Source organism: Aethalodelphis obliquidens, unplaced genomic scaffold (assembly GCF_003676395.1).
Source record: "Aethalodelphis obliquidens isolate GAN/ISIS:26980383/991018 unplaced genomic scaffold, ASM367639v1 scaffold81, whole genome shotgun sequence".
In the NCBI taxonomy this organism is placed as follows: Eukaryota; Metazoa; Chordata; class Mammalia; order Artiodactyla; family Delphinidae; genus Aethalodelphis; species Aethalodelphis obliquidens.
In genome coordinates this window covers 5,261,480-5,289,081 of record NW_020838025.1, presented here as the reverse complement: position 1 = coordinate 5,289,081, position 27,602 = coordinate 5,261,480, and the positions used below count along the sequence as shown (strand labels likewise).

General features: G+C 42.5%; 1 protein-coding gene across 2 annotated transcripts in view; it reads right to left on the bottom strand.

The window, feature by feature from the left end:
* WWTR1 (WW domain containing transcription regulator 1) overlaps positions 1-27,602 on the bottom strand; it is a 132,625-nt gene that overhangs the window by 43,785 nt on the left and 61,238 nt on the right. For both annotated transcript variants that reach the window (XM_027092857.1, XM_027092858.1), the window contains exon 3: positions 9,462-9,598. In XM_027092857.1, the coding sequence (XP_026948658.1) occupies positions 9,462-9,598 (137 nt within the window). The remainder of the gene's footprint in view (positions 1-9,461; positions 9,599-27,602) is intronic.

The following is a 27,602-nucleotide window of genomic DNA, read 5'->3' as shown; positions in this document are numbered from 1 at the left end:
AAAATAACATCTTTTTTTTTTTTTTTTTTTTTCGGTACGCGGGCCTTTCAGTGTTGTGGTCTCTCCCGTTGCGGAGCACAGGCTCCGGACGCGCAGGCCCAGTGGCCACGGCTCACGGGCCCAGCCGCTCCGTGGCATGTGGGATCTTCCCAGACCGGGGCACGAACCCGCGTCCCCTGCATTGGCAGGCGGACTCTCAACCACTGCGCCACCAGGGAAGCCCCGAAAATAACATTCTTGAATCTTGCTGCCTCAAATATGTTTTCGAATCTTAATTTTTCCTGCATTTTGTTATTTTTTTTTAAACCAGGGAGATGGCTGATCTTCCTCTCTTCAGTGCACGTAATGAGAAAAGACCATGACGGCTTTTGTTTTCCCAGCTTCTCTTATGGTATTATTTTGCTGACTTCAACACAGAGAATTATCCAGAGTCAAGCGTGGCAGAACAGCTGTTCCTGACCACCAGCAACTGCAAAACACCCCAGGAATAAATTTAGACTTCCAGAAAGGAAGAAGAAATCAATCTTGCAGTTGATACAGGGTGGAGGAGGTGATGATCAGGTGGGGACAACATCACCAGGGGCCCCAAAAAGGAGATCAAAGAAAAGTGTCCAAATGTCACTCAACACTTATCAATTTGGAACAAGTGGCCGAAGGACAAGCCATCCCAGAATCCCTCTGCCTAAAACTGTAACTGGGCAACATTCTCCACAGCAAGGAAGTTCCTGGGGACAGACTACTGGAAGTCAGCCAGCAGATAGTACTAAAACTGTCCCAATTATTTTTAAAACTCTTGAAACAGAGGCTCGCAGCTTAGTGAAGAGATTAGACTCCATTAAAAATAAATAAGTAAATGAAGGTCGTGCCCACAAAGAAGCGACTGAGGAAAAGCTTGACCTGGCCTTTACCTCTTTCCTAAGAGACTCTGTGCTTCTTTGGGGTATGGGGTGCCCTCCAGAATTTTTCAGGGCTTTAAGCTTGCAGAGGCCTGACTCTTTGGTCAGCTCTCAGCTAGCAAAGTTCAAGATGGGCTTATACACTGACCCTATGAATTTAGACAATACACTTCAATAATCTAGTTGCCAAACTGCAACGTCTCCCCCGGTTTTTGAAGTTTACTTGGTATGACTGGGGTCAGAACTCTCTGGAAAGCAGCTTCAGCATTCACATACGCAAAGCTCATGTGTGCACTGACACCAAGTGCCAAAGTGACAAATGCCAATGTCACCATAAACGTCTATTTCAGGCAAAAATCACAGTTAAAAGTTGGTGAAATAAGTCAGACAGAGAAAGATAAACATTATATGTTATCACTTATACATGGAATCTACAAAATAAAACAAATCAATGTATATAACAAAACAGAAACAGGACTCACAGATACAGAGAACAAACAGTGGGGAGAGGGAAGCGGGTACGGGCAAGATAGGGGTAGGGGATTAAAAGGTACAAACGACTATGTATACAATATATAAGCAACAAAGATGTACTGTACAACACAGGGAACAGAGCCAATATTTTAAAATAACTATAAATGGAGTATAATCTTTAAAAATTGTGAGTAACTGTGTTGTACACCTGAAACTTAGACAATATTATACATCAACTACACCTCAATTAAAAAAAAAGAAGTTGGTGAGCACACTCGGCGTTCTTTTCAGGTAACTCAAGTTAAAGACTGGATCTCTGAGTGCGTTTTTGCCAGTTGTTCTGACGGCAGTTTCCAATCTCTGTGCTAAGGCACAGAGTTCCATGGCTGTTCCTGCACTTGGCTGGTGACCAGAGGTATCTGAGCACTTGAAAACAGCACCCATTCCTAGACTCCACCCTACATGGTCTGAGACAGGATTTCGCAGGGGTGGGGTCCAGGCAGTATTTCTCCCAGCAGCTGCACATGACTGTTCTTTGGGCAGCAATCAGGCTCCTACAGGACTCTGAAGATGTATGTGTAACAAATGGCCCAAGGAATCCGACCCATGCTAGACCTGGGCCTCCACTTGAAGAAACACAGATCTTAGAGACCAGGGAATGACTTGTTTGCCACAGGTAGACTCGGCTGCAGAAGCTTGACGATTCATGGTTCTGTCTCTATTGCACACTGGGCCTAGAGACTTCTTCCCTACACCCCATCCTCCTCTCCCACCATAAAAAGCTCAAGACACCAACCAAATGGCTCTCCTTTTTTTTTTCTTTTGGCTATTATAAAACGAATATCACCATATTACAGAGAAAATTAAGGGGACCACCCCCAATTCAAAAGCCTTACTATAATCACTATGAACATCTAAAAATACATAATTGATTTACTCAATACATTTATTCTACTAAGTGGTGCACCTGTGATGCATACTGCACTTGGCCATGGGCTAGAAATACACAGGTGGAGAGCATCGTCTTTGTGGGAAAAGAAAATCTAAACAAAGTCTTTTTTAAAAAACAAAATTATAATCCTAGTATAAACAATTTTGCCTGCTTTATCAAATCAGACTGATATAATAAAGTTTTCCATGTGCCATATAGTCCTATAGCTACTCTTAGTTACAAATATATTTATTTTCATATTGCAGGCATTTAATGGGGGGGGAAGCATCTTTGTGTACAGTTTTCCAAAGTGTTCATCTAGCAACTACTTGGGAATTGTACCTTGGGGGATATTTTCTTCGGAAAATTTTGGCATCAAACATTTTTCATGGCTCTTAAGACTTCTTATCAAAGAGATTTGCTACCTAAATTTCTAAATTTTGTGTAATAAAATCTATAAGTCTTCATCACATAATCTTAATGCATATGCAGATGAACGAATACTGATATAGATGAGAGATTCAAGAAAACACAAGGTTGGTTTCTTTTTTTCTTTTTTTTTTTTTTTTGCGGTACGCGGGCCTCTCACTGTTGTGGCCTCTCCCGTTGCGGAGCACAGGCTCCAGATGTGCAGGCCCAGCGGCCATGGCTCACGGGCCCAGCCGCTCTGCGGCATGTGGGATGTTCCTGGACCAGGGCATGAACCCATGTCCCCTGCATCGGCAGGTGGACTCTCAACCACTGCGCCACCAGGGAAGCCCAAGTTTCGTTTCTTTATCGACTATTACGTACCACTTTATTGCACAAGAAGAATTGAATCAGTTGACTTAATTATTTGTGTTTGGCCCCCATTTCACATAATCTTTAAAAGCCTTAAAAGGTAGGAACTGTAACGAATCTCCTTTAGGAAATGCTGAAGAGTGGTCTTCAATAATGCCGACAGACTAAATTCTGACAATTGATGGATTCCTCCAAATCTCTCTAAGAAAATAATATTGATTTTCTACAGCATTTAGAAAACTGCTCTCTCTTTTTTTAATCAAGAAAAAACGAAAAAACATTGTAACCAGAACCCCTTCCCCTTTCCCTGTGCCCACCAGTCTTCCTTCCCTTCCGTAAAGACCCACTTCCCACCACAGCACTCTTACCAGCACCCCATCACCACCACCCTCCCCCTTAAGGGTGGAGGTTTTTCAGTTGTCTTTGGGTTTGTGTGTGTATGTGCTTGTGTGCGTTAGGCTAATTCATGCTGCGGAAACCGCAAAGTTCAAAAAGTAGTGAGAACATCAGAGCTGGAAAAATCACAGTAGCCAGATGTGTCTGCCATAAACTCACTACATAAATTTGATTAGAAGAAAACTGCCGGAAAAAGACAAAAATAAGATAGCCTACGTATAAATGTAACTTTCAGCACACTTTCAGGATACCTCTCTACATGCTTTCAGCAACACTAGGCTGCGGTGTCCCTTAGCTATTTTATTTGCTTTTGATAAAATGTCTTCAAGTGCCTTTGTACACTTCCTAGAGGGACAAAGGAGCCAACTTTGCAAACTGAGCAGAGACTAGATTTTCCATCTTGTCTTGAAAAGCATACCCTGCAAAAAAAAAAAAAAAAGCAAGAAAACCACACGTGTTTACAATTTGAAATACAGATCAAGATAGACCTGGAGGACAAACTCTGGCCTGGTGGATGGCGCGTCTTCAAAGGGGGAGTGTGTGATATTTAAAAGATTCCTATAGCATTAAAAATACACTCTGACTGCACTTTACCAGCGGTTTCTCAACTGGCTAGGGCTGGCAGTCTGGTGAAGTTGTTATACAGTCTTTATTTTTCCTGTCCTGTCTGGAAGGATACTGGCATCCCAGGTCAGGGTCTCATTCCAACAAGGAGGTCCATTAATGTGTGACAGGAGGCCAGCACACCATGGTTGACGATCACTAGGGTTATCACCAAAAAGGCAAAACTGCCTGTCACTTTCTCTCTGCAAAGACATTTTAAAATATGGGGAGATTTTAAGTTACTGTACGAGTTCAGTCCTCGTGTGCTGAGAGATAGGAAGACCTTGACACCATCACACTTGCAGAAGGAGAAGGTTCTTTATGTGGGGCTCGAAGTGAACCTGCCCTTCCCAAACTGCCTCTGCTCATCTGCTCATGAACGAGCCCGGGCTCGAGCGTGTTTCTCACAGTCGCTGCCTGGGGTTCAAGATTAGTTTCGCAACGTGTAAGCAAAAGTGTCCAAAAGATCAAAGCTGCAGGAACTGAGGTTGGCTTTTCCTGAGGGAGAAGGAAGAGGATGGCTTTCTATCGCACACACCACAGGCTCTTCCTCTGGCTACACAGGCCAGAAAAGTGAGGAAAAAAACAGGCTACTAGCTCATAATAATAGTTACAACAATATATTTCTTGGGGAGCTTTCTCTATGCCAGCTACCAAGGCATGGAATACCTAAGTACTCAAAACTTTTATGGGGAAGAGACTATCATTATCACCATATTACAGATAAGGAAAATGAGACCCAGGTTAGATAACAAACGAAACTAGTAAATGTCTAACCCAAGAGAAACTCAGTTCTGACTCCAGGTCTTCCCATTAACCACTATACAAAGAGGTCCCTGCCCACCACACCACCCACATTACCGCCCTAACAACCAAACTGGTTTCCTTAGCAGGTTCCATTTGCCCCGAGCCCATTGTTTTATGTATTATAATACGGGCTGTGTAGAGTCCTTTTTTTTTTTTTCCTGTTTGTTTCATTTTTTCCCCTCCTTCAATAAAATTTAGTGGCTATTAAAAGTAATTAATCATACCAACAACCCACTTAAAAGATATGAGATCCCACCTGGTTTGTGTCATGCAAAAAAATCAACTTTCACACTTATAGTAGTTTTCCCCCTTCACTGTGTTACATAACAGTGAGGATTTCAAACAAGTTGTCAGCCCCCAAGTGATACGGCCTCCACCCAGTGGTAATCTCTCCTCTTCGCTATCTAAAGTTCTCCAAAACCTTCCTTTCTTCTTCCATTCACTGGGTATCTCCGGGGACTCAGACGCAAAGGGGACCAATCTGCTCAAACAGAATCAAATTGGATAAAACCTGACAGACAACCCGATTGGGTAAATACAAAAACAAAAATTTCAGTTAAAAATTAGACCAAGCTGGGGGCTTCCCTGGTGGCGCGGTGGTTGGGAGTCTGCCTGCCGGTGCGGGGGACACGGGTTCGTGCCCCGGTCCGGGAAGATCCCACATGCCGCGGAGAGGCTGGGCCCGAGAGCCATGGCCGCTGAGCCTGCGCGTCCGGAGCCTGTGCTCCGCAACGGGAGAGGCCACAGCAGTGAGAGGCCCGCGTACCGCAAAAAAAAAAAAATAATAATAAAATAAATTTAAAAATTAGACCAAGCTGGAGAGAGCTATTTGAAATACCCCTTGAGAGTCTGTTTCGTTTTACGTCAGCATTTGAAAAGCGAGTGAGTTTAGATACACAGCCAACCTGCCATCCTACCAAGAGATAGATGCCTTTTCACTGGACTCTGAGGCAGCCTGACCAAAGTATGCTCACGAAGTCACTCACAGAATGACTTTCACAAAGTCACTCACTCCAGGATGCCTTTGAGTGATGGATCTCTTCTCTCCCAATTAAAATATGGGTTGCCTTACAACCCACATTTCAGGAATAGAGCTACTGAAAAAATAAGATATCCACTGACAATAAGTTTCTCGGGGGTTGGGGGGGGGGACTGGGAGGACTGAAACATTTCCACCAGAGGGCGCTATCCTCACTGAAAGTAAAAAATACAGAGTTCCTAATTTAAAGCTCTTTGCACACTAACCAGCCTAAAATAAATTCTTTTTATGAGAGCTTTTAAGATGAACAATGAAATTGTCTTCAAATCTAACATTCTATAGTTAAATAAAACTTTTCTTTCCACAAAGAACAATGATGACATAACATTTCATTACGTGCCAGGCATGGATCTATGCACTTTACTTATAAACTCATACAACCTCCTCACACTATAAATATAATCCTCATTTTACATATGGAGAAACTGAGGCACAATTAAGTGACTTAACAGAGTCACCAATAGGCAGAGCTGAGATTCAAAGTCTGACAGTCCGACTCCCAAGTCCATCACTAACACATAGAAAAACACGGAATCACAATATAAGGAGATTTATTGCTGAATGTGTTTTGCTATGTCACGGATTATATCATAGTTCCAGAAATACATAAAATTAGCTTATTACTAATTCTATCACCTGACAGTAATGTTCATTGCATTTTGACATCATTTTCACTTGTACATAAATATCTATCAGTGAAGGGGACACATCACCTAAGTTCACTTATTTGTCAGATGTATGCCATTGAAAAGACCAAAATTCTAGAGTTAAGAAGAAGTAGGAGGAGGAGAAGGATCTTCTCTGGTTAAAAGGTAAAAAGAAAAAAAAATGCAGTTGATGTAAAACCGACATAGAAGTTTTGAATCATATTCCAAATATTGACTTTATATGTTTACATATATATGCTAATGTATGACGTAGGTATAATATATGTAAACACAGATGTACACCTATTATTTCTAAAATAATGAAAATAAAATACCACATACTAAACCTCAAAAAAAAAAAAGTAGAAAGATCTGCTCTTTCTATTTTTAAAGGTTGATAATAAAGAGTATAAACTACAGGCAGAGCTATAGCTTTAAATAAAATACTCTGAGTAAATCATTTATTATTAGGACCATATTGTGACTCTCTAAATTACCCCCAGTCTTTGGAGCTTACTTTGCATTCCCCATTATATTTCCAAACTTGGGACACATCTGTGATTCTCGAGAGGCTAGCAACGCATTTTGTAATGGGCAAATATTCAAATATTATTGGAAAAACCCCAGAATGTGTGTCTTGAGAAATTTACTGCCCCGATTTATTAGAAATCTGGAAAAAGGTATTTTATTCAGCCACAGGTAAACTTGTTTCAGACATTCAGATTACAATTTCTTTAGATAAACTTTACCAGCAATTGGGCTTTTAGTGCGTGGGGGGATGGGGGGAGGGTAGACTCACATGTGCCTTCAGTATTAAGCTTTTAGCATTCGAAGTCCTTCTAATTTAGTCCACTTCCTAATCGTTGTGCAATTTTGTAAAATTAAGGAAAGTACATGAAACAGCACAAACAAGGATCTTCACTCCAATACTGGGTGCACTAACAACACACTAAACCCAAATACCCATCAGATGGAGGCTAGTTAAACAATTATAGCATATCAACATGTTGGACTACTCGGCAATTTAAAAAAAAAAATGAGGCCGCTTTGCGTATACGGATATAGAAGTAGAAAAAAAGCAAGGTGCAGGATGGGAGGGAGACACAAGAGGGAGGGCATATGGGGATATATGTATACATATAACTGATTCACTTTGTTATACAGCAGAAACTAACACAACATTGTAAAGCAATTATACTCCAATAAAGATGTTAATAAATAAATAAATATATTATGAGCAAAAAACAAAAAAAGGCAAGGTGCAGAACAGTGGGTATAACGTGCTAGCAATTTATGTGAAGAAACATACACATAACTGGAAACACTGATTGACTCCAGGCAACATACAAGGGACTGAGGCATGGGTATCAGAGGAAGACTTACTTTTTGAACACCCCTTTGAAAAACGTGTTTGAATTTTTTTAACCAGGTCCATGAAAGATCCTTTCCAATTATGATAGATTATAAAGTTAACATTAATAATTTAATAATCAGCTTTTAGAACTTTTAATAAAAATTAAATGGCTAAAGAAACCCTAGTCTAATGCTACCTAAAAATTAAATAAATTAATAAAAATTAAATGGCTAAAGAAACTAGTCTAATGCTACCTGATTTGTGGTTTCCTTGCTACACTCGCATCTGCTTTCTACTTGACCTCTTATGTACTGGGGACAAGTGACTCACTGCTCGTAGAAGCAGTGGCACCATTTTCCTTGATCTACCCTTTAGATACGAAACACAACAGAGGTTGTTCTGAGTCGTTTGCTTTTTGTATATATTTTACATCTGCAAGCTTTAAAATGGTAGATCCAGACTTCCTGGAAGAAGGGACAATATATTTACTTGAATATACTGACTCAGGTCTCCTTGAGTCCATACTCACCATGGCTAAGCCACAGTTATAAAGGAAGGGTGTCCAGGAAACTGCTTCCATTTTTATCCTGTTCATTCCTGAAAATCCAACAGGAGATTCTTTTCATTCTCTAAAATTCTGTTCTGTGTATAAAGCAGTATCTGGATATCTGATCTTAAATGGAAACATTACCTGAAAACAGCACCATCTTTTTAAAAACTTCAAAATTGGCCCTCTTATTTTTAGCCTTTGGGGGTGGGAGAGGATGACTAACAAAAGCTGACTGGTTCTGCTGCAGGAGTGAATTCATTCACATCTGATTCTCTCCAGTGGGCAGAATTGTATTTCTTCTGAAGTAAAGGCAATTAGCAGAAACGAATCTCAAGTTTAAAATCACACTTATTCAAAATGAAGTGAAATGTGAGCCGTCCTATCCTAGGGCAGGTGTGGGGAGAAGCCACCCGCAGATTATGTAAGGGTTGAATGCATTCCCCAACCTCAGTTCCAACTCTGGCTCTACTAGCCCACAAGCTCGGACTTGGGAAAGTTTCTGCATCTATAAAATGGGAATACTGTCACTTCTTGTACGGTTTTTGCGAGGATTGAATGAGATAAGGCAAGAAAACACCTAGTCTGGTGTTAATCACACATTGTTGGGGGGCGGGGCTGAGCAAAGAGATTTGAGGCCAGAACTGTACACTCTGGCAGTCTTCAGGGACCAAATTCACAGAAAGGGGCCCTTCTTGCCTTGGTCTGGATGAAGACAGGACGCCTAAGTGAGTTTTCAAAGAACTTCACTAAATACAACTGGAGGGGATGCTGGAGCTGTAGTGTAAACCCTGGTAGCAGTGTCATGAACTGTGTAGCCAAGAGGCCAAGAAAAGAAGGCAAGGGCAGTGAAAGGGTAATGCAGCCAAGAGGGAGGAGAAGATACTACCTGGGCGTGTGAGTAGGCACTGAGGCAACCAGAGCTGCTTCTGAGCTCTCGAGGCCCTCGGTCGAATGCTTGTTTATCCAGCTCCGGTCAAAGCTTACCGAGATTCGGCTGAGACACGGCCATGGACCTCTGGGGCGCTGGTGTGGAAGTGGCAGCTGGGTGGAGGTTCATATGATTCAGGGGCTGATTCATCGCCTTCCTAGGGTCTTGCCATGTGGTGATTTTTTCTATGTGACTAAAAGAAGGAAAACAATTATCTCTTTCATTGTTAGCGTTATCAATGTCATCATCACCAGTAACAACACAACAGTTAAACGATGCTGGCTCTTCTTGCCCTAGGACCTGCTTATACGAGGTTGACACATTGTTTGTTTTCAGCCAAGGTCAGGCTTGCCCACTTACCCTCCATCCAAGTTGGGCCACGTTGGGGATTTTGCAGGGGACTCTCTGAACATAAGTCCATGACTTAGCTGACCAGCTGCCCCTAGGTGCAAACACCCTCTTAAGGATTTTCTGCCTTACCAGGGATGGACAAGCCCCAGCATTCCTCCCCACGGTCCAAGGAGGCTATGTTCTCCAATGCCCTGTGCTCACTGCCATTCAAGCACTGCGATACCACAGTGCAAACTCCTCTCCCAAAGCCGGACCTTGCGCTCCTGCCCGTCTGCCCTCCCACACTCTCCCAGCTCATATAATTGACATAATGAGGATGCCTCCACCTGTCCTCAGCCAAAGACAGGGCCCTTGAAACCAAACTCATAAACATCACATTGCCGAGCTCTTACAAAGGGTAAGACACTGTGAGGTCCACATAGGTAATACATAAACCCTCAAGAAGTTTATGTTCTACCATGCAAGACACCAACTGTGTAGCTGGAGGACAGGGCAGCAGGAAATAAGGCCAGATTATGGAGAAACCCAGATGCGGAGGCATAAAGGTTTCTGAGGGAGGAGACGCGATTGGACTTTTGGTCATATACAACTTCCAGGGTGTGTTATTACAACTTAATCTCAGAGAAACGAGCATGACATCAGCTTCTACCCAGAGTTTCCGATGTGTCTGTAGAAAGATGGATGGGGGACTTCCCTGGTGGTCCAGTGGTTACGACTCTGCGCTTCCACCGCAGGGGGCATGGGTTCGATCCCTGGTCGGGGAACTAAGATCCCACATGCCTCGCGGTGTAACCAAAAAGAAAAAAAAAAAAAAAAAAAAAAGATGGGTGGGACATCTAGCTTTGCCTGCCTCCCTCCAGACCACATCTTAAGTCACTTCTGGTGCCTTAAAGACCCTGTGCCACTCCATAAACTCTTTTTTGAGAGTTCCTTACATTTTTCTTTTAAAGATAAGCATATTCCTTTGGTGTCACAATTCTTGTTTTATGAACTGTATCAGAGATCTTTCTGTATTTATCAAGGACAACGAACTTTGATAGCAGAAGCTGAACGTCAGCCCTTTGTTCCAAGCCTTGTAACTAGGTTGTCTCTCCCAAACCAAAGGGCAATGTCAACCCCACACACTATAGACCTTTCTGGATCCACGTGAAAAGGAGAGAGCTTGCTCCTTTCAAACACACCTTGCTTTTGAATAACAATGGCTTCCTTTGAATCCTCAGCTTAGGAAACCACTATTAGTATCATTAGGCTAAATCCTAAATCAGTGCAATCTCCTACACTGGAGTTGTATTTATCTTTTAGTTTGCTTCTGTTTCCTCACATCTGAATACTGCCACGGCTAAAATTCTTCTTCAGATTTCTTCATCCCAGACTGCAAGTTATTGCCATGGGGAGCTCATTCATTGCCTTGAGTGAAAACTTGGATGTTTTCCCAAGAAGGCCTTTAAAATGAGTATGATTAAAAAAAAAAAAGTCAGCTTCCATAAAGGAGGCAAAATTACGTTTAACTGTTGAGTTTCATACTATAGGAGCCATCAGTGGTCTTTAAAAAATAATCAAAAATAAACTGGGAGGAATAAAAATTAAAAACCAAGACGATTTTGTTAAGAAAAACACAAACGGGGCGGGGGGTGGGTAGGGGGCTGAACTACAGAGATGAAAGTCAATTACCTAAGCCTAAAGGAAGAAACAACGGTCTTAGTTACACCTTCAAGCTTAATAATTGTAATTCTGTTCAAAGCTTGCATAAAATCCTTTGTCAACTTTTGGTCTCGTGAAGACTCATAGCCAGCCTCAGGGGGTCTGTCACAGGCCTTCCAAGTGAGGAAACAATTGATGAGGATTTCAAAATTAAGCTCCCTTTAGCAAAGTAATGAGTGAAGAAACCCTTTGACTAACTATTCCTTCAGGACTCTTACTACTAAAACGTGTTTTCCCAAGGTAGGCACGTCCTACAGAAATACTTTCCACTGTGGTACCAGGAGGGGAAGTATCCTTCTCCCTTTCGTGAGCCTTTCTTAGAACCTCTGGCACCATGGATATCGATACTGTGGTAGAAGCAGCATGCGTGCAGCCCCGGTGAGACGCAGTGACATACACCGTACAGTGGAAGACATTTAAGGACGCTGCTGTGTACAGACACTCAGCTATCTGTCAGTGGTCGGAACTATACAGGAACCCGAATGATGCATTCCCAAATGCCAGTCCCCCACCCTCCCCTCCCATTCTGAACAAGTGGGCTGGGATTCCCAAATCTGGGGAGATCAGAAAGGCCCGCACCCAAAGTGGTAGAGGAACTCAGCTTGCCTGAGGACTGCCACCACAGCTGGCCAGCCTCCATCCCCTGGGACCGAGGTGAGGGCTTTCTGGGGGAACACTCTGGCCCTCATTCTGATAGATCCGACCCCAAAGATGCACAACTCAGCCGCGGCTTCAAGCCCCAGAACTCCCCCAGGACCGTGGGAGTCTCCGCAGCCCACCCTTCAAACTCCACACCCAGCCAACGCTTTTAAAGGAGTTTTGTTCCCAGCGGGTTTGTTAATTAAAAGTGTCACTCACTGTATTCCCCAAAGACTTGAGTACAAGAGGGAGCCTTTCATACGTGAGCAGTTCTCATTGCTCTGAAACAACTCTGAGAAGAAAAGCACTCCAACTCCCAGCCTCTGCACATCCGTCGACCTCACGGCAGCTTTGCTCTAAACCTCAGTTTATGTGATGTCCAGGGCGGCTCCTGGTCTGAATGCCAACAGCAAGGGCACTGCTCACAAGAACTTAATCCACTGCTCATGGTTTGATTTGAAAACTAAATTCTCTTATTGTTCACATCACTTAGCTCCCCTCACCCCATTCCCAAACGTAGGATAAACCACCCGCTATTCCATACTGCTGTCTCATCTCTGCTCCTTCTCTGAGCTACTGAGTCACTTCCTTTCCTGTATTTCTCAGTGCAGCCTTACTGTTTGCCAGGACCCACAGTTTAGCTAGACTAATCCCCACTTCCCTACTACTCCCACCCCTCCCTGATGTCACTCCCTTAAAGAGTCCACTTCAAGAAAATGTCTAAGGGAAAAAAGAAAAAAAAAATCGATAGGGCTTCCCCGGTGGCGCAGTGGTTGAGGGTCCGCCTGCCGATGCAGGGGGCGCGGGTTCGTGCCCCAGTCTGGGAGGATCCCACATGCCGCAGAGTGGCTGGGCCCGTGAGCCATGGCCGCTCAGCCTGCACGTCCGAAGCCTGTGCTCCACAACGGGAGAGGCCACAACAGTGAGAGGCCCGCGTACCGCAAAAAAAAAAAAAAAAAAAAATGTCTGCAAGGGTTACACATGGAGGCCTGGGGTGGTGTGCAGCGAAATGGTACCTGAAAGAAAGATAATCAGGCCCCCTCTTCCTTTGGGGGCCCCTTTGACCACTACTTCCCATGCTGCCTTTCTTCACAGTCTCATAAAGGACAAACCTCCAACCACATCAGGGTCTGTGATGTCCAGGTCGGCAAAGAGCCTCAGCTCTGAGGACCTGCATTTTGCCCAGGGGCAACAAAGGTCAGCATTTCTCTGAGAAGATATTTGGCTGGAAATGGTAGCTTATGGAAAACTGTGCTGTGTTAAATAATTTTTCCTTCTGGAATTAATGTGTTCTTCAATAAAGACACAAGTTGAGAAAGTCATTTTATGTATTAGGAAAATTCTATGTTGGGGGTTAGAATGTCACGGAAATCAGTGGGGAGGGGCAGCATTACCATCCTCTCCTATCGGCCTGGCCCCTCCCATCGGCCTCCAGGGGATTGTTAATTTAGCTCCTATTTCCTCCCTTCCAGCCCCCTGCATGACCTTTCACCTTGATGAGGGCAATGGCCTCCAGGCTTCTCCAGTCTCTCAGGTTTTCCTCTTGCCCTCCATCCCTTCCCCACCCTCCCTATCTGACAATCCCTTCTTTAACCCACCTCCAGACTCATCCCAAGGACAGCTGGGATCCAAGTCACCCCCGGATCCTTAGTCTCCCCTGGCCATTGACAGCCTACTGGGAGACAGCATGAGGCACTATGGCCTCTGGAAAGACCACAGGCTTGGAGTCACACATACCTGAGTTTTCATGTAGCTCTGACCCTGTGTGACCTACGTGGACAAGCCATTTAACCCATCCTAGTCTCAGCACCCGTATCCGTGAGACAGGTAAAAAAGAACAAGTGCTCCGGTTCCTCCTTGCAAGGGTGAAAAAGGTCTGCTCTGGGAAACCTGTAACCACCAAAGTCACCTGCCAATGTCATGACCAGTTCACTGGGCTTCCCCTGCTCACTTCCTCAGCAAATAAATCCCCAGAAGACAGCTCCAGCCTCCAGCCCAAGGCTGGCAACCTTTGGTTCAAGTTTATTCAACAAGTGTGGATTGTGTATCTATTGTGCACGTGCACTTGGTAGGCATATAAATGAAAAGCATTTTGTAAATATAAAATCCTGACTGGCAGCAGAACCATGAAAGGCAAAGATAAAATCTTATCTGTAAAAATAGAATCCACCGACTTCTTATAGCCCAGGAAAAGGCCTGGTGTTTTTGGACGAATTTACCCTCCAGTTCATGACCTATTACACTAACTTTATGGAAGGAAGCCACACAACAAAGACTTTCTGAAATAGAGAAGGCCTATGCAATCCATTTTGTATTGCTGGAAGCATACAGAGATATAAAAATAGGAATGATTATAAGTGCTTAATTTTGAAAGAATTCAGAGTTCGTAGCAACATAATAAGCTGCTTGCTCATTTCTATGGGCAAAGATTTCATTTCCAAATGTAAGTGTTTGGCCTTTTTCCTCCTTCGCCTCTCTAATATATTAGAGTTTCACATTAGTTAGTGTCAGAAATTACTTAGGGCTCCCTACACTCAACAGAGCTATTAGGGCAGGACTTAGAAGCAGCGTCTTCTTTTCTACCACCCAGGCCCAGCTAGGTGGTTAAAGAGAACCACACCAAAGAGATGGGAATTTAAAGGCGACCTGGGGTCATAAAACCAAGGCTGACTGGCTCAAAACTCAGTTCACACTCAGCGCTGCTTGGCTTCATCCCCTGGCCAATCCCCGTTTCTCTTTAACCTCTCCCCTCATTCTTTCTTGTTTGGGGGGTGTTAATATTTCTCTTCCAATGGAACATAAGCTCTTTGGATGATAGATAGGACCCTAGGGGTGGAGCAAGGTGTCCTGCACATTGTAGGCACTTGAAAAACAACACTCCTGCAACCCCCCATGATATTCACAAGACCAATTGAGGGCAAAAGTAAATCATCTTACTTTTAAAAATCAGACATTAAAATTTTTTTTGACTTACCAGGCCAATTCACCACCCTCTTAATGTTCTAACAAAAGTATATATACACTGAAGATTATGTGCTTAAAAACTGCTAACTGAAATAGCTTTGCAGCTTGCTTGCTGTGAACCAGTTCAATTAAACTCATCAGTGTTAAAAATGAAAACTGACACAGATTTGCATGAGGTTGATAATTTCCCAGACAGGGCTTGCCAAGTAAACTGGAACCACTGTCAGCAGACAACAAATATTATGCCAATGTTTAAGCCTATACCAGATGGCAAGAAGAGTTGCCCAAGACTCACATTAAAGTTTTGAAAATCTTCCGCAATTAGAATTAAAATACAAACACTAAAAGCTGGTTTACTTTTATATTGTATTTCAGGGATAAATGCTGCCTGTGTTTCAATCACATTAAACATGTAGGCAGTGTGTTCTGATTTAAATTTCAAGACCTAGGAAATGACACATCACATCTTACTCATACCTTGCATTCCTCTGAGTGGCGCCTTTTGTTGCACTTTGTTTTTTGCCAGTGATACTTAGCTCTTCCGACTGACACCAGAGGTGGGTCTTAACCACAAGAACAAAGACAGCTGGAATACACACTTACTAATTCTCCCAGGCCCAGAGGCACACTCTTAGTTCCTCTGCTGTCACCAAACCCAGAGAGAAGTGGGAGCTGATCACAGTGCGAGCCCCACGGCAGTGGTAGCTCAAAGCCCACGTTTAAACTGGCAACCCGATCTGATTAGTAGCCATCAGTAAATTGTTCCCCTCTGTTTAACCCTATCAGCCCAGCTGGTTCACGGGAATTTGTCTTCTGAATATACTGACAATTGGAAATAAAGTGCTGGCTCTCCACCTGACTGAACAGATCCGTAGCTAATGTTTTATTTTCTTTCTAAAGCCACCAGTCTCCCTCCCAAGTTGCCATCCTTCCTATTGTCACCCCAATTGATGATTCTTTGTCCCAAAGCAGCTTTCACAGCACTACAATTGGTTACAATTCTTACTCTGTTCTGCCCAAATCTTAAACATCACCACCTCTTGCTAGCCCGATTCCTAAGAAGAGAAGATAAAAAGAGGTAAAAAGTCAGGCTGCAAATGTACCTAGCGGACACATCCATTAGCAAAACATTCATATCATTCACAGATTAAGTCCGAAAGCTATAAAAACTGACTCTCTCATGTCGTACAATAAAGGTGACTGTTCACACGACAAAAGTGTGTTGGCTGAGAAAGTTCATCCTTTGAAACCACAAGTAATTTATAGTTAAAAGGTTCCGGTCAGATTTTCACTTCGGCAGCTCATCAGACATAGCTGCAGTCTGTGACACAGGACTAATAACTCATATATAAGTAGGGAATTTTTTAGGATCCTCTAATAAAAGATGATACCAGACCAGAAGCATTATTTTGGTGCACGCTTCTGGTCTCTACCATTCACTTGCCAATTCAAAAAATTTCAGAGTTCTCTGGAATTCCGAATGAATGGCAGGGATTGTATTTTTAACTACCAGGCTCTAATCCTCGACTTCCATCCCAGCAGTGCCAAGAAGTCTCTACGTGTTTAAATTAGCAGCAGTAGGAGCCGCAGCAGCGTGAAAGGTCGGCGGGCACTTCCGCCGCGGCCAGCTGTGGGCATCTATCTACGTGAATCCTATCCACAGAGCAGCACCAGCTTTTCTGCAAGTTCATTCCTGAACCTGCTCGGCCCGGGCAGAAGCTGAGTCAGGCAGAGCTGCTGTCAGCCCCGAAGTGCAGAGTGAGCCCACGTGAGGCTGTAATATACGTAGTTCCTTCCTGCAGGGGTTTATTTACCAGCGTTTTGTCCCTGGGGCGGGAAAGTAGGGGACACTATGAATACACCACTTTTGGAGAAAGCCTCTTTGGGAAGCGGGTGACTCATGGACACAGGCCCCAAGGTGTGACTCACTGACCTCGCCTCGCAGGTTGAGCTATTGTGTGAGGCACCCCGTCATCCCCGCGGAGGTCTCCAACGCCACCCGACCGGGGCAAAGCTGACTTGGTCTCTGCAAACTGGGCCAGCTCTTGCTTCACCTCATTTTTCCTATTCCCAAAAAAAGCAAGAAGAAAAAGGACTGCGTTTCTGTTTGCTTGTTTGCCTTTGGCCAAGCACCCGATTAAAGAACTTTGGCTGTATTGCAATTGTATTACCAACGCTTAGCCTATTTTTTCGCTTTTCATATCAGGATCAATAATGATATTAAAAGATTTATAAATCACGTTGTTTCTTGTGTTGAAACCAAACAACAATGTAAGAGTTTATTTTACCACTCTTTGTTATTTTATTATTTCCAGGTATCAAGTATAAAATATGTACTTGGTACCTCTTTTCCCACTTTTTCCTTTTTCACAAACAAAAATACGGGATGGGAATGAGGAGAGGTGAAGAAAAGATGAGGTTCCTAGTGAATAGAGAATTCTAGAATTATCAAAGGAAGTGAAAGGCACTCATCCGTTCATTCAGTTCGTTCAACAAGATGCATTTACACTGGCACTGTATCTTCCACGAGGATTCAGTTCCAAAATCAGTTTTGGCAAATGCGGAGTGTGGTGAAAATTACCCCTGAATATCCTTTAAATGGCCCATAATGTACAGTCTGCTAAGCTTTGTGTATATTATAAGGTCTTTCAATAAGCCCAACACAGATGGATCCTTCCAGAGTTAGGACATGGTACTGTTTCTACAGCCCAGCTCCAGATGAAGTGATGCTGTCCCCAGATACCTGTGTTGGGATTTGGTAGGTATGGAGAGTTGAATTCATGCCACTTAAATAGGCATATGGTCCTGAATGCCTGCAGTGTCCTTTCCTCTGGGATGGACGGAACAGTAGATGATCTAGCATGGGCCCTAGGAGCTGGCAATCAGGTGGCTAGTGGCAACCAAATAAAGGGTGGCGTGGAGGTTAACAGAGCACAGCCCTTATTATTATTGTTATTATAAATGGTCCAGAGCCTGACATTCTGTCTTGATAGCTGCATGTTAGATACGCTCCCCATATCAGCTGCATCTGACATCTGGGAAGCAGCTTTAATCTCGCGATCAGTATTCTAAAGAATTTTTTTTAAACCACCGAGCTACTTTAAGTGCTCAAATACTTTGAAAGTTGTTTTTCCAGGCTTTCTGTGCCCAACACGTGTTTCAACGTGTTGTTTTTCCAGTTGTTCTTAAATGGGACATTGACACACAGCTTCTTCTAATGGGGCCAAATGAACTAAATGTCACTTGCCCAAAGAAACAGGACAAAACCTCCTAAAAACCAAAAATTCTTTTGGGTTAGTCTAGTTTCTCCTCTATTCATGTGGGGAGAGTCAATCCCTTTTTGTTGGTTTTTTTTTTTTAATTCTGGGAAAGGGATGAGCCACCCTGGGCTCTGGGTGTCAGTCACTTTCTGCACATGTTTGAAAGACAAGACACATGGAACTAGAGAAAAGACTGGCACGAACCCCAACCCCAGTCTGGAGAAAGGCTGGAGGTGCTTTTCACAGCCCGCATCTCATTTCGCAAGAAACGATTTGGAGGATGGAAGACAAAAGAAGGGGAGTTGAGTTAGGCTTCCCAGGCAGGGAGGGGAGAGGGACATTGGAGGCCTTGAAGATAGTCACCGGGCAACACTGCTTATGTTTCCTGTAAACTCAGCCCACAATGTCTCTTTACATGTATTTCTTGGCATCTCTGGTTGAAAGCATCACCCAAATGAGGCAGTACTGCAGTAGCTTTGAACTTTGCCTCTGCAATTAACCAGTTAAGAGACCACTGAAACTTTACTTAGCATCTCCAAGCCTCAGTTTCCTCCACTGTAAAACAGGCATAAGAACATCCTTTCATGAGGTTGTTTTGAATATTTCATCCAATAACAAAAGTAAAACACCCACTCGTGAGTGCCAAACACACATGACACTCTATAAATATTAATTCTTCTTCTTTCTCTCATGAAAATGTATCCCAACTTTCTACAAAGATCTGAGGAATTCAAATGCAAAAAAAATCTGCAAACACCCTAGGGTACAATGAACCCAAGAAAATGGGGGAAAATAAGAGTGGACATCCATTCACTGAAAAACCTACAGATTTATTTGATTTCACATAGAGTAGCTAGTTAATAACTGATCTAGAGACAAAAACATTCTCAAAACACAAAAGAACTAGCAAACCACCAGCCTCAGTGGCTCCTTCACCACCACCCCTCCTCCCACCCTGCATTCTAATAATAACAACTCTCAGATCTCGTGTAAGAAAAGGCCAAAGCTGAGATTCCTCTAGTGCCCTCATTGGGCACTTTTAGCAGTGATGAGCATCCCATGTCAGCACAAGACTTTCAGCCTCATGTATAAAGTAGAAAGGATTTCAGCTTCAAGCGAAAAGCAAAAGACTGAATACTAGAAAAAGAGTATCTAATGGCTTTCCATCCTTCCTAACAGAAACGTTCAAGAAGTTTTACACTAATTTAGTTTTTCAATCACTTACAGGGTGACAAGAGTTCACCCCCATAGCTCACCCCAAAAGGTAGGGGTACAGATTAGGTACAGAAACGCAAGAAGACTTGAAGTTTCTATGACTCAACAAAATGGAAAAACAAATTTAGCCTAAAAAGTACTATAGTTTTATACAAAGCATGTTAATGCAAACTTCAAAGAGAGTTAATGTTAATGTTAATCAAAAATATACTACGGTTTTAATCTTTTGTATTTAACAAAGAACAGAAATATGGATCTGTTTCCATTTTTTATGACTTATTTCCCCATCTAAACCCCACTGTTCTTCACTAAAGTGGCTGGTATTAATTCTCATCTTAAAAAACATCTATTTCTGTGTATGTAATTTTTATTTTGATAAGACTTTAAACTTATAGGAAACTTGTAAGAATATACAAGGTACTGTCACCTACTGATTCACCAACTATCATATTTTTTTCAAAGAAAGATGGGGGAAAAAAGGCTAAGATATCTGAATAACCAAATTAAGGAACAGAGTGACACCAAGTTTGTTAATATCTAAACAAAAGCAATAAAAATTTGGCAATAAGGATGACCCTTAATATCCTTTCACAGAAGGAGAAAACAGACCCCACCCAAGAGGAGGAAACCCCAAGCAGAAGATTCCTTTATTTTTGGAGCTACTGATGGCCATGCCACAGTGTGACAGAAATCAAACATCTATATATCTGAACAGACGTGGGCTGAACAGCTTCTTCACTGTGCCTTTTTACTTAACTGGCAGGGAAATTTTTCAGACTGGGAGGGAGCCACCTTACTTGGGTTCGTTTATTAATTCACTCTCCAAATAAGTTTTCTTAGAAGTGGAGGAAACATGTGTGAACAGCGTTTGAATTCTCAGCCAAATGTCCTTCTAATATCTGGAAGGAATGCTCTACTTGTACAGACATCAATTTTGAAGAAAAAACTGTAAATATATCAACACCCGCCACATCAACCCTCTGAAGAATGTGTGATTTAAACAAAAGAAAGAACACAGCTTCAGGAAAATCGCTTTAAAAATGCTCATCCAAGAACCCACAGCCTCACTAAGGGTCACTCTTGCATATTACTGAGCTTAACTCGGTAACCTCTTTCTGGAGAGTAGTTTGTCAGCACATTACAAAACCTTTAAAAAGCTTTGAACCAGAAACTCCACTTCCACGAAGCTTATACCAAGGACACAGTTAGAGAGATATGGCAGAGATGGCCAGCTGCTTCTGAATATCTGCTCTCCCTCTCTTCTGGGTGCTAAGTGTGGCCAAGAGACTAAGTTCTAGACACTAAACAGAGTGCTGTGTGAAATTCTGGGGAAGTTCTTTAAATGGAAGGGATACACAAGCTTTTCTGCTTTCCACCCTTCTTTCTTCCAGCTTGGAATGTGGACGTGATGGCCAGAGCTACAGCAGCCCTCTTAAATCATGAGGAATGAAAGCCACTCATTAAGAAAAACACAGTAGAAAAAGACAAGTACCTGTGCAGCCATCACATCAGCCCTTGATCGCCTTACCTTAACATTAGAGATAAATAAATAATCTCATTTCACATCCCTGTTAATCATAAACATAATTCCAAACCAACACAACAAGTATGCAAAATGTATGTGCAGGGATGTCCATTGCAGTTTTGTTTATATCTTAAATGTGTCAAATGGTTAAATAAATTATGGTTCAGCTAGACCATGGAAGACTGAACAGACATTATAAATGACACAGATCTATATTTGTTAAACTGGAAAGATGTTCACAATATATTGCTAAGTGAACATGATCCTATTTTGGTTAATATACATACATATGAATAAGGGGAAAGTAGGTTTCATTCATATCTTTAGATTTGTTGATACTTCTTCCATTTTGTACAATAAGCATTATTTCTCAATCAGAAAAAAGGAGAGAAAGAATGAGAAAAGCTATCCTCCCCCACTCCAAGTAAACTCACTTCCTGCTTAAAAAATCATGTTGCATTCCACTTTTGAACCTAAAACTGCTAATTACAGCCTCCGAGAATAATTCCACAGCTAGAGTGTAGGGTTGAACATCTGTGAGTCCCTCAACTTTGAGCTGGACAAGGCACCACCATAATACCCCTCTGAGTGCTTAGCCTAAAGGTGCTGTGAACCACGGAGGGGCACAAGGGGGCCGGGGGGAGGGGGGAGCAGTAGAAGGAAGGGATAAAGAGGATCAAGGGAAATTCTATAATTAAGCAATATTTCACGGCTGCCTCTGGCAGCTGTTTGAGCAAGGTGGGGGGACGCTGAACGAGGCGTCAACAGACGGAGCAGCTCTGTCCTCGGACAGATCAAGCGGGGCCTGTCATCCCGAGCACTGTCTATACTTCACGGGACAATCTGGGGCATCTTATATCCAGCACCTGTCAGCTTTGGAGACTCCCAGCTGCGGTGCTGTTACTCCTGTCATCTGCCTAATCCAGAAGGGAGAGGCATTTACTGTCTCTCAAAAGATTAGGTTGAAACTATCTTTGATTCTTCTTATGAAAGAGAATGCATGCCTCATGTCACTGTGTTTGTTTTCTTCTCATCCCTCCTGACTTTTTTCTTTTCTTATTAAAGGAATAAACCTACCCTTGCAGCTGTATTTTTCATTTTTTAACCCCACGTTAATTATATAGTCGCTCCAAATAAGGGTTTAAATTTAGTCCGATGACCAACCACAGGGCTCTTTCTCCTCCCGCTCTGAGGCACATCCTGCCTGCAGCCCTGCTACGCAGTTCCCACTGACTTGCAGAGGAACTGTGTAAAGAATGAAGCAGGATAAAGATCGGAATAATGGTCAGAGGAAATGGTATGGAATATTTTCTCTACAGGATGCGTTTAGATTTTTCCTTCCCATGAGACTGTTTTTTAAAGGGTGTTGAAATTGAAGGAGACTTTAAATAAGCTTTCAAGTTCTCAGTAGTTCCAATATTGTATTGAATATGCAAGACCCACAGCAGATAATCAAAAACTACTCATGGAATAAACGACTTAGAAAAGGAAGGAAGGAAGGAAAGCATTTAATGAGTTTTCTTTAACAAATCATTTTGCTTCTCACTGTCTGTATCAAATGAATCTTACGCATATCTTATATAGCCTTACGTATCAAGTGCTCAAAAAACTCAGCCAGGAAAATGTGTTCTTTACTGGTCCCTGGGAGGACATGAAATCTAGAGGATGCTGCAACACCCTCTAAAACAAATGAAATCACTATCAGTTCATTCTTGTTTGATTCAGCAAAGTGGTCAACTGAACCACCACCGAGTGCCACCCACCATGGCTCCTGAGAGTGCACCGCCTTGGGCATATAGCAGACACTTAATAAATAAATGCTTTTTGTTGTTGTTGTTCTTTGGCCATGCTACGTGGCTTGTGGGATCTCAGCTCCCCAGCCAGGGATTGAACCTGGGCTACAGCAGTGAAAGCGCCGAATCCTAACCAGTAGACCACTAGGGAACTCCCAATACATAAATGTTTGTCAAATGAATGAATAAGTGAACAAACGAATGAATGAAGTGGTACTAATATTTATTAATAATGACAGTCATGATAATAATGATTCATTATTAGTCATACATCATAATATTCACAATAATGATGGCAATAATAATGTCTGAGAGCAACAGTTGGCATGTATATAGCATTTTATAGCTTCAAAAATTATCTTAATTTGGGCTTCCCTGGTGGCGCAGTGGTTGAGAGCCCGCCTGCCGATGCAGGGGACGCGAGTTCATGCCCCGGTCCGGGAAGATCCCACATGCCGCGGAGCGGCTGGGCCCGTGAGCCATGGCCGCTGGGCCCGTGCGTCCGGAGCCTGTGCTCCGCAACGGGAGAGGCCACAGCAGTGAGAGGCCCGCGTACCGCAAAAAAAAAAAAATTATCTTAATTTGATCCTCACACAGCAGATTTACTAACTTCCATTTTTAAGATCCAGAAACTGAGTTGGGAAAAGTTAAATGGCTTAAAAAATTTCCTGAGGTTCTATGTGACCCAGCAGAGAGCCCAATCTTGCTCTCAGAGTCGCATCTGGGGCTTTTTTCCATGACATGTTACTGCCTTGTGAACCCAAAGAGGCTGACGCAAATAACCTGGACCCTTAGGAAGGAAGGAAAAGAGGGTATGGACTGGTGCTGCTGATAGCCTAACTCAGTCCTGGAACAACAGCCCCTTACAAACTCAGTCCTTCGGAGGAAAGGACCCCACAAGATAGATACCCCACCCCGCCCCCATCTTGCTTCAGTAACACACCACCATCCCTCCTCATCCCTCCTGAAGCCCTTGAGACATGGGGTGTGTATACTGGCCTGCAAGGTTGACCTTTTAACTGGCCTGTTTTTTTTTTCTTTTTTTGCGGTACGCGGGCCTCTCACCGTTGCGGCCTCTACCGTTGCGGAGCACAGGCTCCGGACGCGCAGGCTCAGCGGCCATGGCTCACGGGCCCAGCCGCTCCGCGGCACAGGGGGTCTTCCCGGACCGGGGCACGAACCCGCGTCCCCTGCATCGGCAGGCGGACTCTCAACCGCTGGGCCACTAGGGAAGCCCTAACTGGCCTGGTGTTAATCAGGCCCATCCTGTCAAGAAAAGGGACTCCCGTGACAGTAAAACAAATTAGCTCCATGTGATCCTGTAGCTGGTGCTAGGGAGGAAGGAGAGGAAGAAATACAAGTACTACTTCAGAAATGTAAACCAAACACAAAGCCAGACTCCCTGCTATCACTTAAAAGGAAGAGGTAAAAGGACTCTGAAGATGGATTTGGAGACGCAAAGGTAGCAACCGAGCATGCCTGCCTTAAGCAGGGCTCCAAACCAGAGCTGGGGCTGTTAAAGGTCCCGCGTCCCGTAAAGTTTGTTCCTTCAGAAACTCTGACAAGAACAGCTTCAGCCTGATTTGTCTTTGGTCTTCATTAATGTCGAGTACTAGGGAAAATATTCAAATAGGGTTGATGTTCCATAAATGTGTTCATTCTATAATACTTTAGGTTACTGGCTTTTATAATTGACTATAACTATAATTACTTAAGTGAAATTCAACATGTAGATGAATCTTTCCTACTTAATCATTTTATGGGGAGAAAAAGAAATATTGGAGATAATTCTCGTTTTCCTAAGCTACTCCCTTTTAGCTCTTCATAATATTTTACATTTTTAACATTTACACAAAGTACATTTTTGTAATGTGCTCTGAAATGAAAATATGAGAAGAAACAGCCCAGAACTATGAGGATTTGCGTTCATTTTAAATGACTTTTTGAGAAAAGGTTCACGTTTGCATAGTCAGACACATAATAAATATGATTTTAATACAAAGTGCAGGAATATGTACACATGTTATCATATGTTGTCTAACGTGAGAAAAGGAATGTCTATTATTGCACGGAAATGAAATCAGGAGGAAAATGACAGAAACACGACTTTACATGACTATCTAGATAAACTATCTGTATTTTCTTATTTTGCTCCAAAATGTTCTTTGAACAAATTTTTGTCAACATGTTCCTACAAAAAGAGGTTAAGATAAGCCCGGCAATCGAGCTTTGGTCTGGAAAATTGCCATAATCCTGATAACAACTATTTTGACAAAAAGATGAAAATGAAAGTGTGCCCTAAGGTGCGGGCATGGGGGGGGGGCGGTAATTAATACTAAGTCACTGTGAGGTAATTAGGGGGAAAGACACTTCTGAGTCTGCCAACAGCATCACTGCGTGGGTGGACCTCATCTGACATTTCAACCTAAAATCAACTTCTCAGGTAACAAAAGCTTTGGGGCTCAGTCACACTGGTTGTGAGGAGAGGCAGTTATGGGCAGGGTACCCTCAAGTACGTTCTATGGGATATTAGCCCTAGAAGATAATCCCCCAAGATTGTACCCGAAACGGTTTTGTTATCAAGTTAGTTTGGGAAACACTGAATGTTATATTTCCCCCCCTAAAATTTATACAATATATATGCATTATTATAAAAGGCTCTGTGTTTAAATTAGCTTACCTAACATTTCTCTAATTTATTTTAGGTGTAATCTTTTTTTCACTTTATTAATATGCTGTAGAATACATTTTAGGAATTAGAATATACCATTTGTGGTACTTACACCAAGCATAGATTCAGATTAAATCCAGCAGCATAGTCTGAACACACAATATACTTCAGATATTATAGCAATATTTTTATTGCTGTAGTAATATTTTTCTTGTTGGCTACCAACTGACCAGAACTAAAAAACTATAGGCAGTTCCCATCCGGAGTCGGTGGGCAAATGTGGGCGTGATGCTATGAAGCCATGATTCCAAAGCATCCTAATGACAGAGTTTATTCAAAGCAGAGTTCATGTAGATTAGAGAGAGAGAGATAGAGAGAGGCATATATAAGCATGTGTGTGTGTGTGTGTGTTTAAAAAAGTGAACTGAACTGTTTGTACCCAGAAGCTTTTTTTTTTTTTTAAACATCTTTATTGGAGTATAATTGCTTTACAATGGTAGCACCCAGAAGCTTTTAACCTTCTTCCTTACTTTAACATCGGGAGCCTGTAAGTATCTGTCTATTCTTAGTGTGCTTTCAAAATGCAGCGTCCCTTGGCTGGGGTCACAGCTGCTGCAAAGCACTCTGGGTGGCTCCTCTCCATCCCCTTGAAACAACTGGTGGGAACCCAGCACTAGGCCATCAACCCAGCTGTTCAATCTCACTTTCTAACTTTAGCAAGTCACTTCAGAACTAATGTCACTAGAGCATGCCACATTGAAAACCACACCAGAGAAGGTAGATTCTTCCCCCCCGCCCCCCAGAAAAAAATCCAGGCACACAGATCAGTCACACTCAGGTACCTACAGCAATACTACCCAGATGCAAATATAGGACCCACCTGACCTGATGGATGTGGGTCATCTAAGAAGGCTTCACTGGACACCTCTCTACCCAGTTCAGCCCATTAGAAGGATACCTGTTAGCAGCTGCAGAGCCCAACAGCCTAGAAGTCCGTGAAAACGAACCTTGGGTCAAGATACTCGCACATAAACTGTGCTATCGGCTTTCCTACTAGAATGCAGGATGCATGCCTTTCCACATTGTTAATGTACCATAAAATTGTCATGAAAAGCTCATAATGTAATTACTTGCATTTAATTGATTATACATGCCCCCAGCCTTGTTTTCTTTCTTTTTTTAACTGCATGCTCGTTGTAATGACTTGTCCCAAAGCCAAGTGATTTCAGAATTATTTGACTGTTTATTATCCTTTGAGCGTTACTAATTAAAATACTTCCCTCCAGTGAAAAGAGTTGCTCTTTTCCTGAATTTGCTTCAGGATGCTCATCCCTGAGGAGAACTCCAGGAATGCCTTGCTAAGCTCCCCTGTAACTGACGGCCTCCATTGTTAACATATGCGCGGGCTTAAAAAACATTAAGCGACTTACACAAATGGAAACAAAATGCCCTTTGAGTTCTATTGATAACTTAACCTTTAGCGTTTTGGATTAAATCCCTTTTCTCGGGGAAGCAGGGGGAGCCACTGAATGAAACCATTATGTAACACATTGTTGTGGGAATTATTTTGTGTGAAAATATATACAGTATATCATCTAAAATGTCTTTGATTGACGGTGGGTTTTCATAATTCCTAACTACAATATACATATCTTTTATTGCTTCTCTAATTTGTGCTCCCTTTTTTAGGGAAATAGAAGTAATTTTGAGCAGGCAAATGATCCCATGACACCAGACATAGTGGAAACCCTGGAGAATGTGGGGGTCTAGAAGGGGTAGATGGGGTACTTATTGGAGCTGGGAAGGTCCTGTTTCTTGAAAGCTGCTTAGGTGGGTGTGTTCAATTTGTGAAAATTCATCAAGCAACATACTTAAGATTTGTCTACTTTTCTACAAAAATTATAGTTCATTTTTAAAGTAATTAAGATAAGTTATTTCAATTTTTTAAATTATTTCAGTATTAAAAGTAATTTCTATAAAAGAAAAAGGATGTAGTTGCCATCTAGCAGAAACACAAGCATTATCCTAAAGTGTTTACAAGGAACAGAATTAAGACTGGTCTCTTTTTCTACTTTGTT